General features: G+C 40.3%; 1 protein-coding gene across 10 annotated transcripts in view; it reads left to right on the top strand.

Annotated features, from left to right (window-relative positions):
* gramd1bb (GRAM domain containing 1Bb) overlaps positions 1-16,552 on the top strand; it is a 141,186-nt gene that overhangs the window by 30,869 nt on the left and 93,765 nt on the right. The window contains exon 1 of one of the 10 annotated variants that reach the window (XM_078167231.1): positions 3,450-3,658. The exons of the other annotated variants lie outside the window; for them this stretch is intronic. Coding sequence (XP_078023357.1) covers positions 3,564-3,658 — 95 coding nt within the window. The 5' untranslated portion in view covers positions 3,450-3,563. Of the gene's footprint in view, positions 1-3,449; positions 3,659-16,552 lie in introns of those variants that run through there. 10 annotated transcript variants of the gene reach the window in all.

The following is a 16,552-nucleotide window of genomic DNA, read 5'->3' as shown; positions in this document are numbered from 1 at the left end:
AACTTTATTTTGGTATAATAAGCATAATCTAAAGGCCTTTGCCTTTCATATAAGCTATTTCTGATCCCAATTGATCAACTACAAGTCAGGTTATTATTTGTTGTTCCTACAACTAGGATAAGCGACAAGACTTTTGTCAGGGACTGTACATAAGCTCTATTTCTGAGGTGGAAAAATTATGCATTTGTCACCTTGTTAATGTGGGACTTGAAGCTCAGATCAGAATCAACCAAGATCACACCAAGACTTGTAACTTCAGATTTAACCCAGGGAGTTAGATTCCCCAGATTATTAAGCAGCATTTCGCTTTTTGTTTCAGGGACGACAAGCAGGATTTGTCTTCATTTAACTTCCCTCATCCATTTATTTATTGCCCAAAGAGAGGTAGCAATAGAGTTTATGGCTGCAGCATCGTTTGGTTGGTTTGGCTGTCGATGATTCTGCATCTTAAAGTTAAGTATTTGATTCCTTTGGTTTTTGATATCAAGGGTGAAAATCTCAACTGTCCCAGTGAAGCAATGTATCCTCATTTCTGTTCATTCAAAACTGGTTTGCATAAATTGTAAATAAAATGCGATGTGCTCTACATGACTATTAAGTAAGTTTTCCCATGTGTCCTATAGTTTGGGGAGATCGGTTTGCAGCACAGTTGTTTGATGCATGGACAGATCTTTGAAGTAACAGGGAGAGAAGATTTCAAGGACAAAGCATGATTCAGAAAGAACGCTATTAACCCATTTGTGTAGCCGCAGGAGAGCAGAGCAATGGGAGTCAATCAGAAGCCATGTTTTTGATTAGATAGTGTTTAAATTAATGCCAGAGGGGAATTGTGTAGTTCTTCTGTATGGCAAAATAACACATTAATGGAAGTCCCAGGCCATTTACGGTTTGATTAAAATCCCTGTTCAGCAAAACCACCTGTGAGATCAAAATGTATCTGAAAAGATAACTGACAGATTTAAGCCCTCGAGGCTGTTGTCCGTGTTCCCAGAAGCTTTATTACTCTAGTAAGAAGTCTTTTTGTGGCAGTGACTGGTGTTGATGTAATCAGATAATAATTGCAGATCTGTCTCTGTCTCATCTGTTGGACTGTCTGCCTCTCTTCTCCCTCTCTTTCTTTCTGTCACTTTCCCGTCAATAGAGACATTGTCCGAGACATTAGCAGAATCCCAGAGCTGAGTTGTTTCTGCCAGACAAGGGGCTTTTGCATGCTCCTTGCACAAGGCCCCAGAAAAAAGTCACACTCTGAGAGGGAGGGGTGGAAGTACACAAACACACACAGTCTAATCACACACCGATAGACAGACTGCCCACATTGTTTGTCTGTAACCTTTAACCCTTTGTTCCCAAAGAGGCGGAAAAGGTTAGGCTTCGTGATCTGTGACATAACAAGTCACTGCAGATTGTAATCTTCCCTTTTGGTGCCATCTTTCAGAACTGGTGGGTCACTAGTAAAGGTCAGTTTGACTGCACAGAGGCGGATCAAATAAGATTTGGATCTATCTGTTGGCTGTAGTGCCTCTTGTAGTGTCACACAGAACTTAAAAAGGACGTGGACATGCACAGGTACAGGAAACATCCAGTCTGGATACTGCAGGTTACAGAAATCCTGCCAAACATGTTGTCACTGACTTTTGATGTGCAACAGGATCAAAGCATCGACATGGTCTACATCACAACACAAACACACGACACATTGTTAGAAAGTCTGAGTGAGTCTGATATCTGCTACAGCCGTTCTCTCTGCAGCCACTGTATACAGACACTACAGCATACACTACTTATAGTACTTTACTGTATGAATAAGTGTCTAAGTATTTTTAGGAGCACCCCTCTTAGAAGATTTCATGTTTTATTGTTTTATAACATCATCTTTTCACAGAGTTGCCTGGGGTGTTCCTTTGTCTTCATGGTGGAGCTTTTGCACCAACACTGACTCACCTAAAGTTGTGCCTTCCAGATAATCTGACTACACACACGAGGTGATCTCCACTGAGCTAATCATGTGACTTCTAACAGTTGGCTGCAGCAATGATGATTGATGTGTGTGAATAATAATGCAAACATGCTCTTTGTAATTCATATTTGCAATTAATTCAGATCCCTTTGAAGAGATTGCTTTACACCTCAACATGAAAGAGTTGTTTTTGATTGATCAGTGCCAAAAGGCCACTTTAAATTGCCTTTGATTCAGTGCTGGAAAACAATGAAACAAAAACTTCCATGCTTTTTACAGGCACCCTTAATTCAGCAAATATCAGGCCAGTCCAAGCCACTAAAGTAGTAATACTGCACATTAACTAGGTGCTGGGGATAAAATTGATACAGCATAGTATCTCGATATTTGTGTGTGGCAATACTGTATCGTCACACAGTGCCAAGTATTTTTTTTTTTTTTTTAGGTATCAAGGTATTAAATCCCAGTATATCACAGTATATTTTATTGCAATACTCAGCATATCACAACATATTTAAAACCTCAATAATATTGTATTGTGACTTAAGTATTGTGATAATATCATATTGCGGATCCTCTGGTGATTCCCACCCCGAACAGTGACAAAAATGTTGTGTTAAAAAGACTAATTACAGTAAATCAGAGAGCTCCAAATGCTATAGTAACTTTAGACGTGTGTAGACTGCACATATCTGCTTCTGTCCAGCTTGAGATATGTGTTGATTGAATGACAGAAATATCTGATAAAAGGTTTTTAACGCATTCCTTGCAGTGCTTTGTTTCTAGTGAATGACTCCGAGTGTGGAGGATCCTCTGAATAGATATTTAATAGGGCACAAAATCTACCTCATACTCAGATATTGCACTTTGTTAAAAGGCATTAATCAAAACATATATCAAGGGTGGACATCAAAATGCAGACAAAAAAGCAGGTCTGTGTGTGGTGTGGCTGGGTGATGTTGCCATATCTTAGCAGTGTGCAGGTACAATCTGCAAGCTGATTTGCAAGTGCTAATCAATCAAACATTATAGCAATAATTGGTAAATTGACTGCAGTTAATTAACCACAAATTCACTCTGTGACCAACAATGGTGCTCACAGGTGTATTCAACTGATATTAATATCTTTATTATGTTACATGTAGCCCTGGTGAAGTCTGGGTAAAGTTTAGATCATTTATCACTGCATATGTAATTTATGTATGTTGTAGTAGCTTTCATTTCTTGCATATTAATACAGTATACTGTACAGTTGTACTTGTGTAGCCTATAATGGATAGAAATAATATATTAGGAAATGGGTGAGTTGGTCCCCCTCAGTGTTGTCACCCTACGGCCTTGCTTTACAAATAATAACATTACAATCATGGGAATTAAACACCAGGTAGATTCTGGCAGCACTCAGGCCACTAACAGGTTAAAAGGAGGGAGGTCATTAGTGGTGTTTGGCCAGACACTGATAGGTCACCGCTCAGTGGTGTGCTCTCTCCGCGGCTCTCATCCGTAATGTAACGGGCTGCCGGTCTCCGCCTCCGAGATGCACTGATTTGAGTTTGCCAAACAAAGCAGCAGACTTCAACAGGATTTATTTAACCGGTCAGCATGGATGAGGACCGTGTGTGAAGTTCTCCTCTGGGTGCTGGCGGTGTGTGAGTCTGGTGGACGGACAAGTTTGTGGAAGTTGGCGAGGTCGCACCGAAGGTAAAAAAAAAAAAAAAAAAAAAAAAAAATACGCACCTCAGACGCAGATAAAACATCTCAGACTTTTATAGTTTTATTTCCTGAGGTTTATTACCTTGTTGGCAGTAGTTGCTTTGTCGATAAATGATTTGCGTTGTCAACCTGAAACGACTCCAGTTTAGTCGGTAAAGGAAACAGTTTAGTAATTACTGAGCGCGCGACGCAGATTGACCAACAAACCGGTAGGTCCACATTGATTAACATTGATTAAACAGAAGAGTGTTGAGTAGCTACACAATGTATTGATTTCCTCACCGCAGATACTAAAGATATCCCAAAACTGAGACCCTCCTGCTGCGTGTGTTGGCTGTGGTGCACTTGCTGTGTCTGTCCAGTTCCTGCAGCCAGTCTGAGACAGAGGCTGCTGTGTGTGCATCACCTTTAAATAACTTTATTAAATGTAAAAATAAACATATCCACCTAAGATGACTGTTCAAACATGCACATGCTGTGTTTGCACCTGCTCTGTGAACCAGGAGTTCTTTTTAACTGGTATCTTAATAGTGAAAGAAACTGTGCAGCGTTGTGAGCGTCAGCAACAGGGTTGGGAGTTCGATCCCCACTTCCCCCTGTCTACATGGCAGCACATTGAAGTTTGAGTTAGTGGTCAATATTTATGGCAGTTACTTTTATTTATTATTATGTTGTTTAATGTGTAGTTATGGACATTTGTATAGGCCACTTTTGTTTTATTCAACTCAGCTGTTTAACAGGTGGAATTGTGAAATGTAACTTTACATCATAATGAGGAAAATAGGGAGTGCTGCACTGGGTTAAGGCTCTGTGTAGTATGTTGTAAAGAAATCAAGTGCTCTTAAAGGATGGGGAAAAAGTCACTTAAAGATAAAACACAACGACTGGCCAGCTGACTCACTGTATAAGTCCATAGTACAGGCAGGCTGTCCAAAAATGCATCCGAGGCACTCTGACTGTAGTTAAAAATCCTCGCACTCTTGTTTTCTGCTCGTTCCAGCATGACCAACACTGTGTACAGTGCAGCAATTTGAGTCTGTGTTTCTTGGTCGGGGTAGCTTACAGAGTGTGGAATGAGACAACAGTCAGAAACACAAAGCAATACTCATACTAGAATTTCCACAGTGCTTGTAGTTTATTACCAACATACACGTCCACGTTACCAAGCTTGGTTGTACGGCTACTATCGTATCATGCATTGACAAAATAGAGGCTGTGTGTCACCACGTCACACTTAGGTTAAGAGGCCTAGATACAAGAGATGCAATGTCATGACAGTGCCTCATGTTGTTTAGTTAGCTGGCACTACGAACAGAAGCCTGTTGCTCAGTTCCTGTTTCGCTTTGCCTCTGAAATTCAGTGTGATGTTTGGTTACACATGGCCTCTATTTTATCCACCTATATGGTAATAGCTGTATGACCAGGCTTGGTAATGTTGATGTGTATATTAGTAATAAACTATGAGCACTCTGGAAATTGAAGTACAAGTGTTGCTGTGAGTTTCTGTCAGTCTCCATCCACACTCTCCAAGCTACCTCAACCAAGCAACACAGGCTCAAACTCTTGCACTGCACATGCTGGAAAGGGCAAAAATGATGCAAGTAACCCACCCATTAAACAATTATCCTGCTTGATCAAAGTTTTAACCTTGACACTGGTTGCAATAGTCACTTACCAGTACTGTGGACCATAAAAAGTTGGAACAAAAATTGTAGGTGAAAGTTCTGTAGCGCTTTGTGGAAGTGTACCAATATCCATTAAGCATTTTGTCAGAATGTTTTACAGTTTGGGTCCTAAACAAGCACAGATTGTTTCATTTGTTCCTGCCTCTGGCCATATCTCCTGTGTACATCGCCACCTTGTTTGTAGTGAGTGCAGGTTTGCTCTTGTGAAGGTCAGGACGAAGTAGACACACACAGTTCCCTGAGCCAAGAATAAGTTTTATAAAGGAGTCACAGACCGAAAGGAGTCAGGTCACCATGTATTGACCGTACAGTGAATGTAACACAGAGTGAAAACACAGTGAAACCTCATATTAAAGGATGCTCCCTGTTTTCTCTTGAGTTTTGGTGTCATGCTGTAATTTTTCCTTTTTATAGCATTTTCCCGAGTTTACATGTTGTTGGTAAAGGTTGTCTTTGTGCTTGATTCTAACAATCTTTTGATAATACAAGTACATCCAACTTAAAATTGCATACTTTACTTTGAGTAAAAGAAGCTGATCTTTCAGTGACATTTAAATAATCTCTGTATTGCTGTGGATCTGCTGATTCACCCTCTGGAGACGCTGGTAGGAGCTGCTGATTTCTTTTGAAGGTAATAGCCTGGAGCAGATTGAAACAGTACTGAAACGCATTCATTGACATTAAAGAGTGATCATCACTGCTAGATATATATATAATATAGGTTATAAGAAAGTAACAAAACAGCACCAAACAAGCTCTGGTTTGTAGCTATCACAACTATTGTGTAATCGTTTTTATTGATCTACCCGTCCTGATCGAGTCCCAGATGTCTGCGTGAACATTGTGGTGCTGACTGTACAGTAACAGACTTAGATTCTTGGTTGGATTCACAATGTGACTGCAGTCCAGCTGTTGGAGAGGACATGTCTCTTGTGTTATGCAAATGCAGCACAGCATGTGCTGAGAAAAACTCTTGGGGAGGGTGGGGGGGCTCAAGCAGAAACTGCAGCATAACCCCACGTGTCACATTATTATACTGGGTGTCTGTGGCGACATTCCCGGGGAAAAATCCCAAGCAGCGCACAGTCATTATAATCTGCTCTCACACACACCAAAACATACATAGATGCACACGCGCACACACCATCCATGCTGTGGTAACTCTTTCATCTCACCAGCTGCAGGGCTCATAAAATGAGCTGATAGAAATAAATTCATTAGCCTGGTTTCAAGCTCGAGCATTGCAGTTAACGCTTATCACCAAGGGCGCCGCCAAAGAGAATGAAACGGAGGTCCTCGAGAATGTAATCTAAAGTCAGCGTGCGATGGGAAACGGTTACAGTAGGTGTCACGGCCATTTCTTGCCAGCACAATGACTGCAGCATCTCAGAACACCTGTGGAGTTATAACCTTTGCACATCTTTGTCGTGAAGTAGATCCCAGAAACGCTGCGATGTGTTGCTGCTCTGGAGATGTTACTGTGGAGAGGGCTGTAGGCTACAGAAAGTGAGCTACAGCCTGTAGCTCACTTTCTGCAAACCATGGATATGTTACATTTGTATATTTCATATGTAGCAGATATGATGAAACTTTACGATTACGTTACATTCTTTGGTTAACATGTGGTTAGGTTTAGGCATATAAAAAAGATCATGTTTTGGCTTTAAGTACCTGGTTTTATTGCCATAAATGCATCTGCAAATGTCCCAAACTCTCGTTAAAAAATACCCGCTTTTGTCCCTACAAACACAGCTGGGGTTTTTAAAGAGACCCGGTTTGGTCGCAGACGTGTCTTGAACTCTGGTTGGTCTCTCAAACAACGGTCTGCTGTTGTCTAAGTTTGTTTTATTGTAAGATGATATGACTTGCTATAATACAGAGAGAAAAATATTTTAGTTTAATGTTGAAGAGGTTGTTAAATATGTGAGGTTACTTTACTCCTGTATATTTTGACCTCTGCAGATCTTTATATTGGTCCTGTGCGTCTACCGTACATTGGACAAATGAACAGGAAGTGAAGCCTTTATTGTGTAATGTTCAGTTTGAGAAAATAAACGAGAACGTTGGAGCAACATGGTTGTTTTACTGTTCGTTCATTGGCGTTGCTACCACGCCGACTCAACACAGTAGTGTCCTGTTGTCATTAAGATATGGGTATTTATAGAAGTAAATTAAGACCAATGCAGACTACACTACACTACAATAGGTGTCACCCTGTCCAGCATCCCCTCCTCCTAATGAGAAACTCAGCTCATATACATCTGAGCTACATCATATTTATGAAACATACAGTTGTAAAACATATCTGTGGTTTGCAGGAACATACAATGCCAACATTTTATTCTGGTGACTGAGCTGAACAACAACGTGCCCCCAACAAGAGCAGTCACTTATACTAACTGCTCATGGCTGTCACTGTGGCCAGCTCTCTCTCTCACTCTGTCTCTCTGAATAAGACCACTTTGAATGCCTCTCACAGTCTCATGTCTCCCAGTTTCGGACAGCCCCTCTTCTCTCAGCTGTTTGTGACTGTCGGGCCTGGGAAAATGCCTCTTAACCCCACAGGAAATGGCAGTTGGTGAACAGACAGTGCTGTGGCTTGCATCTGTTTTTACCTCAGTAGTACTGTAAATAAAGTGGTTTTGCAGATTGTGTTAGAGGGAGAGAATCTTCAGGGTTTCAGGTTTTCTTTATTGTTTTCACTTTGATTTATTTATCTAGTGGATGTTGTTTTCCATTGTTGATGTCGTCATGTCAATTCTTGCATTGAGTATTGTCCTGTATTTCCAGGCTTTATTATGATGACCCTGACATTGTGCATAATTAACTTCTCATCTCGACCTGCAGCCTGTAATAACTCTCATAGTATTCAGCCAGTGCCAATAAATATGTCTGTTAAAGTCTGTTTAACTGACTGTGCTGTGGGTTATGTGGTGGAGCGTTTTTTTCCTGTTGAGCATCCTGTGTGGTCTATACGTGCATTTCCTGCTTACTGATATTTCACAAACAAGTTAATCATTTTAAAGGCTCCTTTTCCATCTTAGTGTTGTCACTGAAAAAGAGAGCATCGTAAAAGCTTGTGGCGGTACTCACTGATTTGTCATTACACCACATTATAGTAAAGAGGCTTTAAAAGGGCTGTTAAGCACCAGTTGGAATACCCGACCAACAGAGGTAAATACATTCATTCATAAAGAAAAAACAGTTTGCCAGCAAACAGTTGAGCTGTGAGGATAAGTTGTGAGCATGGATCTTAAATTGTCACAGTTTCACATCCCTCAGATGGAAGATGATTATTATATCTGCTATAGCTTCAAAAGCGAAACCAGAGCTGATTTTTTTTCCAGAGGTTTTGAATTAATGTTAAAGCTCTGACAACATGGCCTGCTATATCATCTTAAAATCTAAATAAAGATGTGATTAGGAGCATGTTCCAAACCAAACGACAAAGCTGCAGAGTTTTGGACCACATGTAAAAGATGAGTGCACTGTTGGAGCAGCCAGATGGAAACCTGCAGCCACATAAACACATCACTCATATTAGCAACAAAAAATGTCAGAGGCAGTATAGCATGACAGATCCAAATAGACCGTCTCGTCACTTCATTAGCCACCATCAATTAATGGCTTGTAATTATGGTCATAGAACCAGTCAGGCACAATTCAGGCAAATCTTGCTGTCAGGTTAAAATGCTTTCTGTGTTTGGTACTTTGAATGCTGAATCTAACAGTTATAGACTTTTGTAGTAGATGTAACATTTGGCGACGAGTCCCTTCCACTTGCTCCGGTCCCTGGTGACCCTCCATGCACCATGCCAGCTGACACCCATCTCGCTTAGGTCTTCCTTAAACGTCTGTCTCCACATCTTCTTTGGCCTCCCTCTCTTCCTCTTGCCACCCTCAGGCACCCAGTCCATTGCCACACTCGCTAGTCTCTCTCTTGGCAGTAGGAGTACGCGTCCAGCCATTCTTCTTCTCCTGTCAGAGACCATGTCAGACAGTAGTGCCACCCCTGCCATTCTCATCACCTCATCGTTGTTGATGTGGTCTCGCCATGAGATCCTCAAGATGGCATCGTCGGTGGAAGACAACCAACATGTTGGTAATGCTGGCAGTCCTCATCCGCATCTTGCAGGCGTAGGTCGCTGTTGGAATGACCACTGACACATACAGGCGTAGCTTGATGGCCGTAGTGATAGCTGAGTGGAGCCGTTGGGACACTCCTGCAGCTTTGCCGATTCTCTTTCATACGTCTTCCTCCACATCTCCTCTGCTCAAGATGTTACTGCCAAGATACGTGAAGTTCTCAACATACTCGATGTCATATTCGCCTATAGAGTGAGTGGTGGGTGGTGTTGGTCCTGTCCGACGATCATGGCCTTGGTCTTCTCGTGGCTGATCCATAGACCAACCAACGCAGAGATATGTAAAATAGGCAAACTTGTTTATTTCTGTTGTCATTTTCAGCCTCAACTATAACGTTTAAAGATAAATAGTTACACACGGTCCTATCTATCTGGTGTTTCTTTTGTGCTTATTTTATGAACTGTGTTGCTTTGCTAGCATCTTTAATAAACCAAATTTACCAGCAATGTACTGTGCTGCTGTGGACAGGGGTCGCAGTGAACCATTTAGCCACCTAAAAAGGCCTACTTACAAAATCAATATCAGTGTAAGTGTACACTATATTAAGAATATTTTTAGCACCTTACCATACACACTAGTTGATGGAGGCAGTAGTAGATGAGCAACTGCAGTGTTCTGTGAAGTATAATTACTTTCTTGTCAGTGGACTCTGGTGGCTTTGAGATAACCGCTTCAGTACCCCGTCTAAAAGGGCTGTCTGACGGTGAGGTAAAGCTGTCAAGATATTCTCAATATAACATACACTTAAGCTGATAATGAATTTTTAGGAGGGGCCTCTTTTAGGTGGCTAAAAACTAACCAGTTGAGGCAGCATTTGCTCAGCATTGTTTCATTCTATGAACATGATGTGGGGGTTTCTACCTGGAAGTTATTGTAACCTCTCCAAACAAATTAATAACTGTTGTATAGTAATGTACACTCTTACTTTAGTTACTCATTGCATAATAGCAGGTTGTTTTACTGATGTTGTTGGATCCTTCTTTCACCCCTTAGTTTGTATTCATTAACTTACTTTGGCTTTTCTTTGTAAAACATTCACTGGGAATCGACTGAGCCTGGTACAGGTGCCAATTTACCCATGAGTAAACACTGTAGGGGGAGAGTTTCAATAAAGATTTGACATGCAGCCTCTGAAAAACTTTAAACTTTGTGAAAAAATTGATAGTGATTTTATTACTTTGAGCCTTTGGACATCCCTTGATCAGTATTTTGCACATTCCTGCACAAAATGTTCAGCTCCTCCACTTTAAAAACACTTTTGCATCTACCTTTAATGTTTCTATTTTATATTATGTCTCTGGAAAGTTGCGCTGTATCGTTCTGCACTAAAACACCTGGACAAATTCTTTGGATATACAAACCTACTTGACAGCACTACTGTTTATGATTTCAAAACAGATTTTACCAATTCTGATCAGCACCATTCAACTGCAGCATTCCCTGTGCTTTCCCTGAATTAAAATGCATTTCTGAAGCTCATTCAGGCAGATATTTTGCATTCAGTTTATTCAGCTTGTGTCTGTTTCATCACAGTTGTGACTCTGATTCAGCTAGTCTTCACAACCCCGCACAATACTACATACTGCGTTGTACTTCACCAAAGAGCTGTGCCTGTTTCCATAGTGTAATAAGGCTATTTTTAGAAGGCAGGGTGTCTAAATAAGAGATGAAAGCTCGGGTTTTGATCAGTACAGCACGTCTCTATAGACGTGGACCAAAGAGAAGGAGGAGGCAGCCCTTTTTTGTGATGAGAACTGCGGGACATAGGATTGCATGCCAGCCCTCATTAAGAGTGGTGCACTTTTGGCACATCATGAAACATAGTTTAAGTAGCTGCATGTTAAAGTTTGTCTGTGAAGCCGAATGAAAACCCAAGAAATTTGTGAGGAAGCCTTGTGGGATAGTTGTGAAGTGTGTTTTTGTAGCTTCGTAGCTGTTTATGTAACCTTCTGTATGTGTAAGTAATAAATTGCTGCAGATAACCTTGCATTCTCCTTGAGCTGGGCTCCACTAAGAAAGAGAGTAGTCTGTGTTGATTGCAGTTTATTTGCAGTACAATGCGTTCCTTCATTTGTTCAGTACGTCAGCATGCAATCAGATGCCAGTGTGACCGGAGCGTTGGTGAGATTAATACAGTAGAGTAGCACAGGATAGGAAAAAGGTAAGAAGGAGTGAAGCCTGTTATATGAGCAGGGTTTATAATCACATTCACAGTGTATGTAATAGTCTTCCATCACTTCACTAGCTCCATGTAATAACCTACTGCAAACCTGCTGGGTCGCATGATGCGCTCCTACATGACTGAGTGATTGCTCAGTGATATGGTTTAATATAGGAGAGGGTTGTTTAGTATGGACTCCACATCGTGGCACATCAATAGCATGATGCCTGTGAGACAGACATCACACCAGGGCAGGGTATAAATATTTAATGTGATATTATTATTTTGATCTTATTTGTCTCCCTCTTCTTTTTTTTATCCCTTTTGAATATAGAACTTTCGTTAGATGTTCAGGTCTCACATCACACACATCAGATTTAACTCAGTTCCTAAATTCTTTTTTGCATGTGTTCTTAATTTGTGAACATAAATACTGTAAAACACATATTAATGTGTACTTAACATAATTAATGTGAAAGGTAAAGCTACTCTTACCTTTCTTGCATAAAGAATTTGAACATCCACAACTCCCACCTCCCTCCAAAGTCCCATCCCCCTCCTCCTGCAACTCCACGTCCCTCCATTACATCCATATGTGCATGTCTGCACAGTTGCAGATAAAGATTAGGCTACACTAATGTTATTAGTATTATACTATTTGTAGAATTAGATTCCAGTGGTGGCCACGTGTTGTTTCCAACCAGGGTGGATGTCGCGAGAACCGATACGTAGTACCAAGTTGGTGCAGAATTCTTAAAAAATGATGATACCTGTTTTCTCCAGTACTGTAGGTACCGGATGTGCCGTTCTGTTAGACCTGACAGGGCAGCATATACGCCTTAAAGTTTTGTACTCTGCCGTAAAATGCCAAAGGAAGAAGAGTAGCACCTTCCATTATGGAAGAACAGCAACACATGGAGGATGGCATTAAGTGCAGCTGCAGTAACAGCTCACCTTGACTCTTTAAAAAAAATATATATATTTTTAGAGTCTTTGCAACTGGAGCACAGCATATTTGCACTGTGCTACCAATGCCAGCAGCTTGACGAGCCACTATGCGCTGTGAGTTTGGAGCATTTCTTTTTTTTTCTGGTCACCAAGAGTTAAAAAATGTTTAAATCTGGGTTAACCACTGCGCTCACCGGGGGGTTGTAGGGGTCGGACTAACAGCCTACCACAAAGTAAAACTGTCACATCTTACATTTACAACTGCTGAACAACAACAACAACAACAACAACAGTGGATGAGAAATAAATTAATGCACTTTAGGCTACATATTAATATATCAAAATCATGAACCCACACAGACTAGTACTTTGTGTTTGAGGCTGATCATCAGGGGATAATCAAATTTTAAATAAATTTAACTTGAATTTTACTGGTGGTATCGATTTCTAAATTTCTCGTATTGTGACATGCCTAATTTCTAATAACTCCAGGGCATTGTAAAATCCCTCATTCCATATTTGTTGGCGTTGAGCCTTTCATAAACAGCATTTTCACTGCGGTCAAAAAACTGTTCCCTCTCCTGCTTGCTGCACACAAAAGGGAAGCATGTACCTGTGTAGCAGCAATCCAGCTTCTCCATTAATTACATTTATTCATTTAAAAGAGTTCATTGTATAAAAAAAAGACTAACCCATTTAATCCAATTAATAACTTTAATCAAATTTGAGGATTTATTTAAGGATTTCTGAATATTTTTTAGGATGATGACCTCATAAAATAAGTTTTGAAGGACATGCGGTAAAATGACATTCAGTACAGCCCTAAATACGAAGACACAACATCCAGACCTTTATTATCGTACGGTATACAGGTAGTATATATCTATATAGTTACATACAGGATTGGTAAGCATTGTTAGAGCAGCCTCCACATTGTTACAGTTCATACTTTATCCACCATGACAGAGAGATTCCCCAGTCCTCGGATGCTCTGTGTTTTGTGCCCTTGTACAGAATTCATTTGACTAATCAGAGCGCTTTATGCCGCATGTATTTTCATCAGTGTTAGTTTAATCAGCATCAGCATGCCTCTGTAATCTGCTCATGGTCTTTGACATTGTGCTGTCGGGGACACAGCGCTAAGAATAGAGACGCAGCGAACAATGGAGCTGCGCTTTGATGGTCAGTAATGACTCGTAAAAGGCAAGCAGATCACATGGTTGTTGTGCGCTGTGTAGCCATCATGGTGATGGAAAACTGTGTTCTGTGTCTCAGCTGTAACAGCAAAGCGTCTCCGTGGTAGGTCCGTCTGTTGACTCCTCTAACATATGCATGGCAAAGTGCACAAGGCACTGAGACACAAGATGGCTAGACCATTAGGGCCCTTCCTGCTGTGTACTCTTATTTTTTCTTTCTGTTAAAGAACTGCACAGGTGTATCAACACACTCCCCAGCTAGAGAGCAGTGTTACACAGGGCTTCTCTTTTTGAATACATAAATGATATAAAAATATCATTGCAACAGCTTGAAAGAACACTCTTTTACTACAGTGCATCCTCAGCAGTGCCTATATCCTCAGCCATGACATCACCTGCTCACCTGAGTTGAGCCCAGCGACGCCACAGTATGACTTGAGGCTACCAGAGTGTGTGAAACTGTAACAGGAAACGCTGTCTTTCTATAATTAATGCATGATGTTTCCCCACCTCCGCACTCAGCCTCCAGGTCAGAGTGTGTAGGTGTGCGTTTGTGCGTTTGCATAGGACGACATTGCACATGTTTATTGGAACATAAACAGTGTCGTGATGCATAAATGTTGACGCCTATCATAATGAATGCTGAACGATGAATTAATACTGCAAGCAGAGTAAATAAGTTCAACATTATCTATTCCATCTTAATCATTTGTAGCATACAAGGACCTCATTTTTATTTTAAAAAATTACATAATTGGACCTGGATGATTTTAGCTCAGTCTAACAAATGTCTTTCTGAATTTATGACCCTTCTCCTTTATTAAAAAAACCCACAATATTCAGGCCATTTGTAATCATAGAACAGTATCAGAATATGCAGACATTATATGCAGTAACCTGTCTGGTAGAACTTTTAGTTTAACTTCTTAAAGTGTTAGACCTTAAATATTCTAATTTTTCTTATTCACATAGTCATAAAAACTACAAATCTTCATGTGGAAGGTTTTATTTCACAGTGGGGGATTTCTACACTGAAGTGCACAGTGCTCCTGTGTTTCAGCACTGACCTTTTAAACAGTCCAATTGCTTTAAGTCAAATATTTGCAAATGAATCTGTGCCGGCAAAATCCAAGGGGAACCCTTAATATTTGACTGGCTATCTCTCTATTACACTGATAGCAGTGTTTGAATTTACAGTTTTATCTATAGTGCCTCAAAGTGAGCAGTAGAAAAGAAACAATCTGCTCCTCATAGCTAATTCTATTTCAAGCAATTTATCTGACAAGTATGTTGTTGTTACTGAGGTAAATATAGATCCATCTCCAAATGACCTTTATATTAAAGGTATTAATAAAGTTACCTCCTTACAAGTTCTAGAAGTAGCCGGTCTCAGGCTGTAAAGCCACTGAGGCACAGTGAGGGCAGAGTAGGACAGTAGGACACACATTTATTACAGCAGAAGTGTAGCAGAAGTCACATTTGGGTTGAGGGTTCTGCATGAGTTGTAGGTGATGGTTTGTCTGTGCTTCCAGCACTTAGAGCAAAATACTGACATAATTTTCAGCCATTAGTAGCCTATCTGTGTAGGCATTCATGAATTTGCCTACATTTTAAAATCTCAATACACTTGCAAATCTGAATATAGATTTGGAGATTCTTTTACACATTTACAAATCTGATTATGCACACACAGATACAGTTACACAACTCTCTACAGACATTTGTAAAAGTTCTGTTGCAATAATAGCCCCATACTCATTTTTATTAATTCTGCAATGCTCTATATCACCACTAGGGTTGGGTACCGAAAGTTGGTGCTTATAGACCGTTTCAAACTGGACAACATAAACATTCTAAATGGGTCCCTTTGTATTTCCTGTTTGAATGTATGTTAATGCAGAAGCTGACAGGAAGTAAACAGGGACCAAAGTTGTTGCCCTAGCAACAGAATAGCAATGAAACGGTCCATATGGAACCAGTACCTAACCGATACCTACCGGACCAAAACAAAACGCACATTACGGTGCCTCCTTTCGATGCTATTTTTTTTTAATGTTATGTCTCCCTCTATTGGACGTTACACGTAACTGAATCATTCATTCATTTGTTCATTTGTTGAGTGTATATTATTATTTAAAGGCACGCTAAGCATCATTGGGCGTCACTTCTGTTTACGTTTAACAATGTTATCAAACACAACGGAGTTACTATTATTGTAATGTTAATTTGTTAAGTGTTTTTTATTATGTTTTAAAACTGTTAATAGAGTTCGTATACCTATTTATTTCTAAGTATTTCTAATTTGCCTCAGCAATAAATAAGTAAAAACATTGTTTATATTATAATTTAAAACTGTTAAACAAAATACTCACACGCTTCTGAAAGGGAGCCCATTTGCCCCACTTTTGAACCTCCATAAAAAAGTCAAATTTTGAGGTATCGGTTCAGGCACCGTTTAAGCACCGGTATCGGAAAAAACCCAAACGATACCTAACCCTAATCACCACTTTTGATGGTAGCAGATTAAGATCAGTCTGCACTGCTGGTGCTTGTTGACCTCAGTGAAGCCTTTGACACAACTGATCCAGCTACACTGATGAACAGGCTGATCCAGAGGGTCGGTGTTACATGCTTTGACTGATTGACGAATGAACATGCTGCATTCTTACTTTTTATTAACATGCTGTTGGCTTAAGGTGTAGCTGTGAAGTCCTGTTCTGCATTTACGTTCTCGCTGAAGGACACA

Source organism: Epinephelus lanceolatus, chromosome 4 (assembly GCF_041903045.1).
Source record: "Epinephelus lanceolatus isolate andai-2023 chromosome 4, ASM4190304v1, whole genome shotgun sequence".
NCBI classification, from domain to species: domain Eukaryota; kingdom Metazoa; phylum Chordata; class Actinopteri; order Perciformes; family Serranidae; genus Epinephelus; species Epinephelus lanceolatus.
The sequence above is the reverse complement of the archived record's forward strand: the minus strand, read 5'-3'. Positions and strand labels throughout refer to the sequence as shown.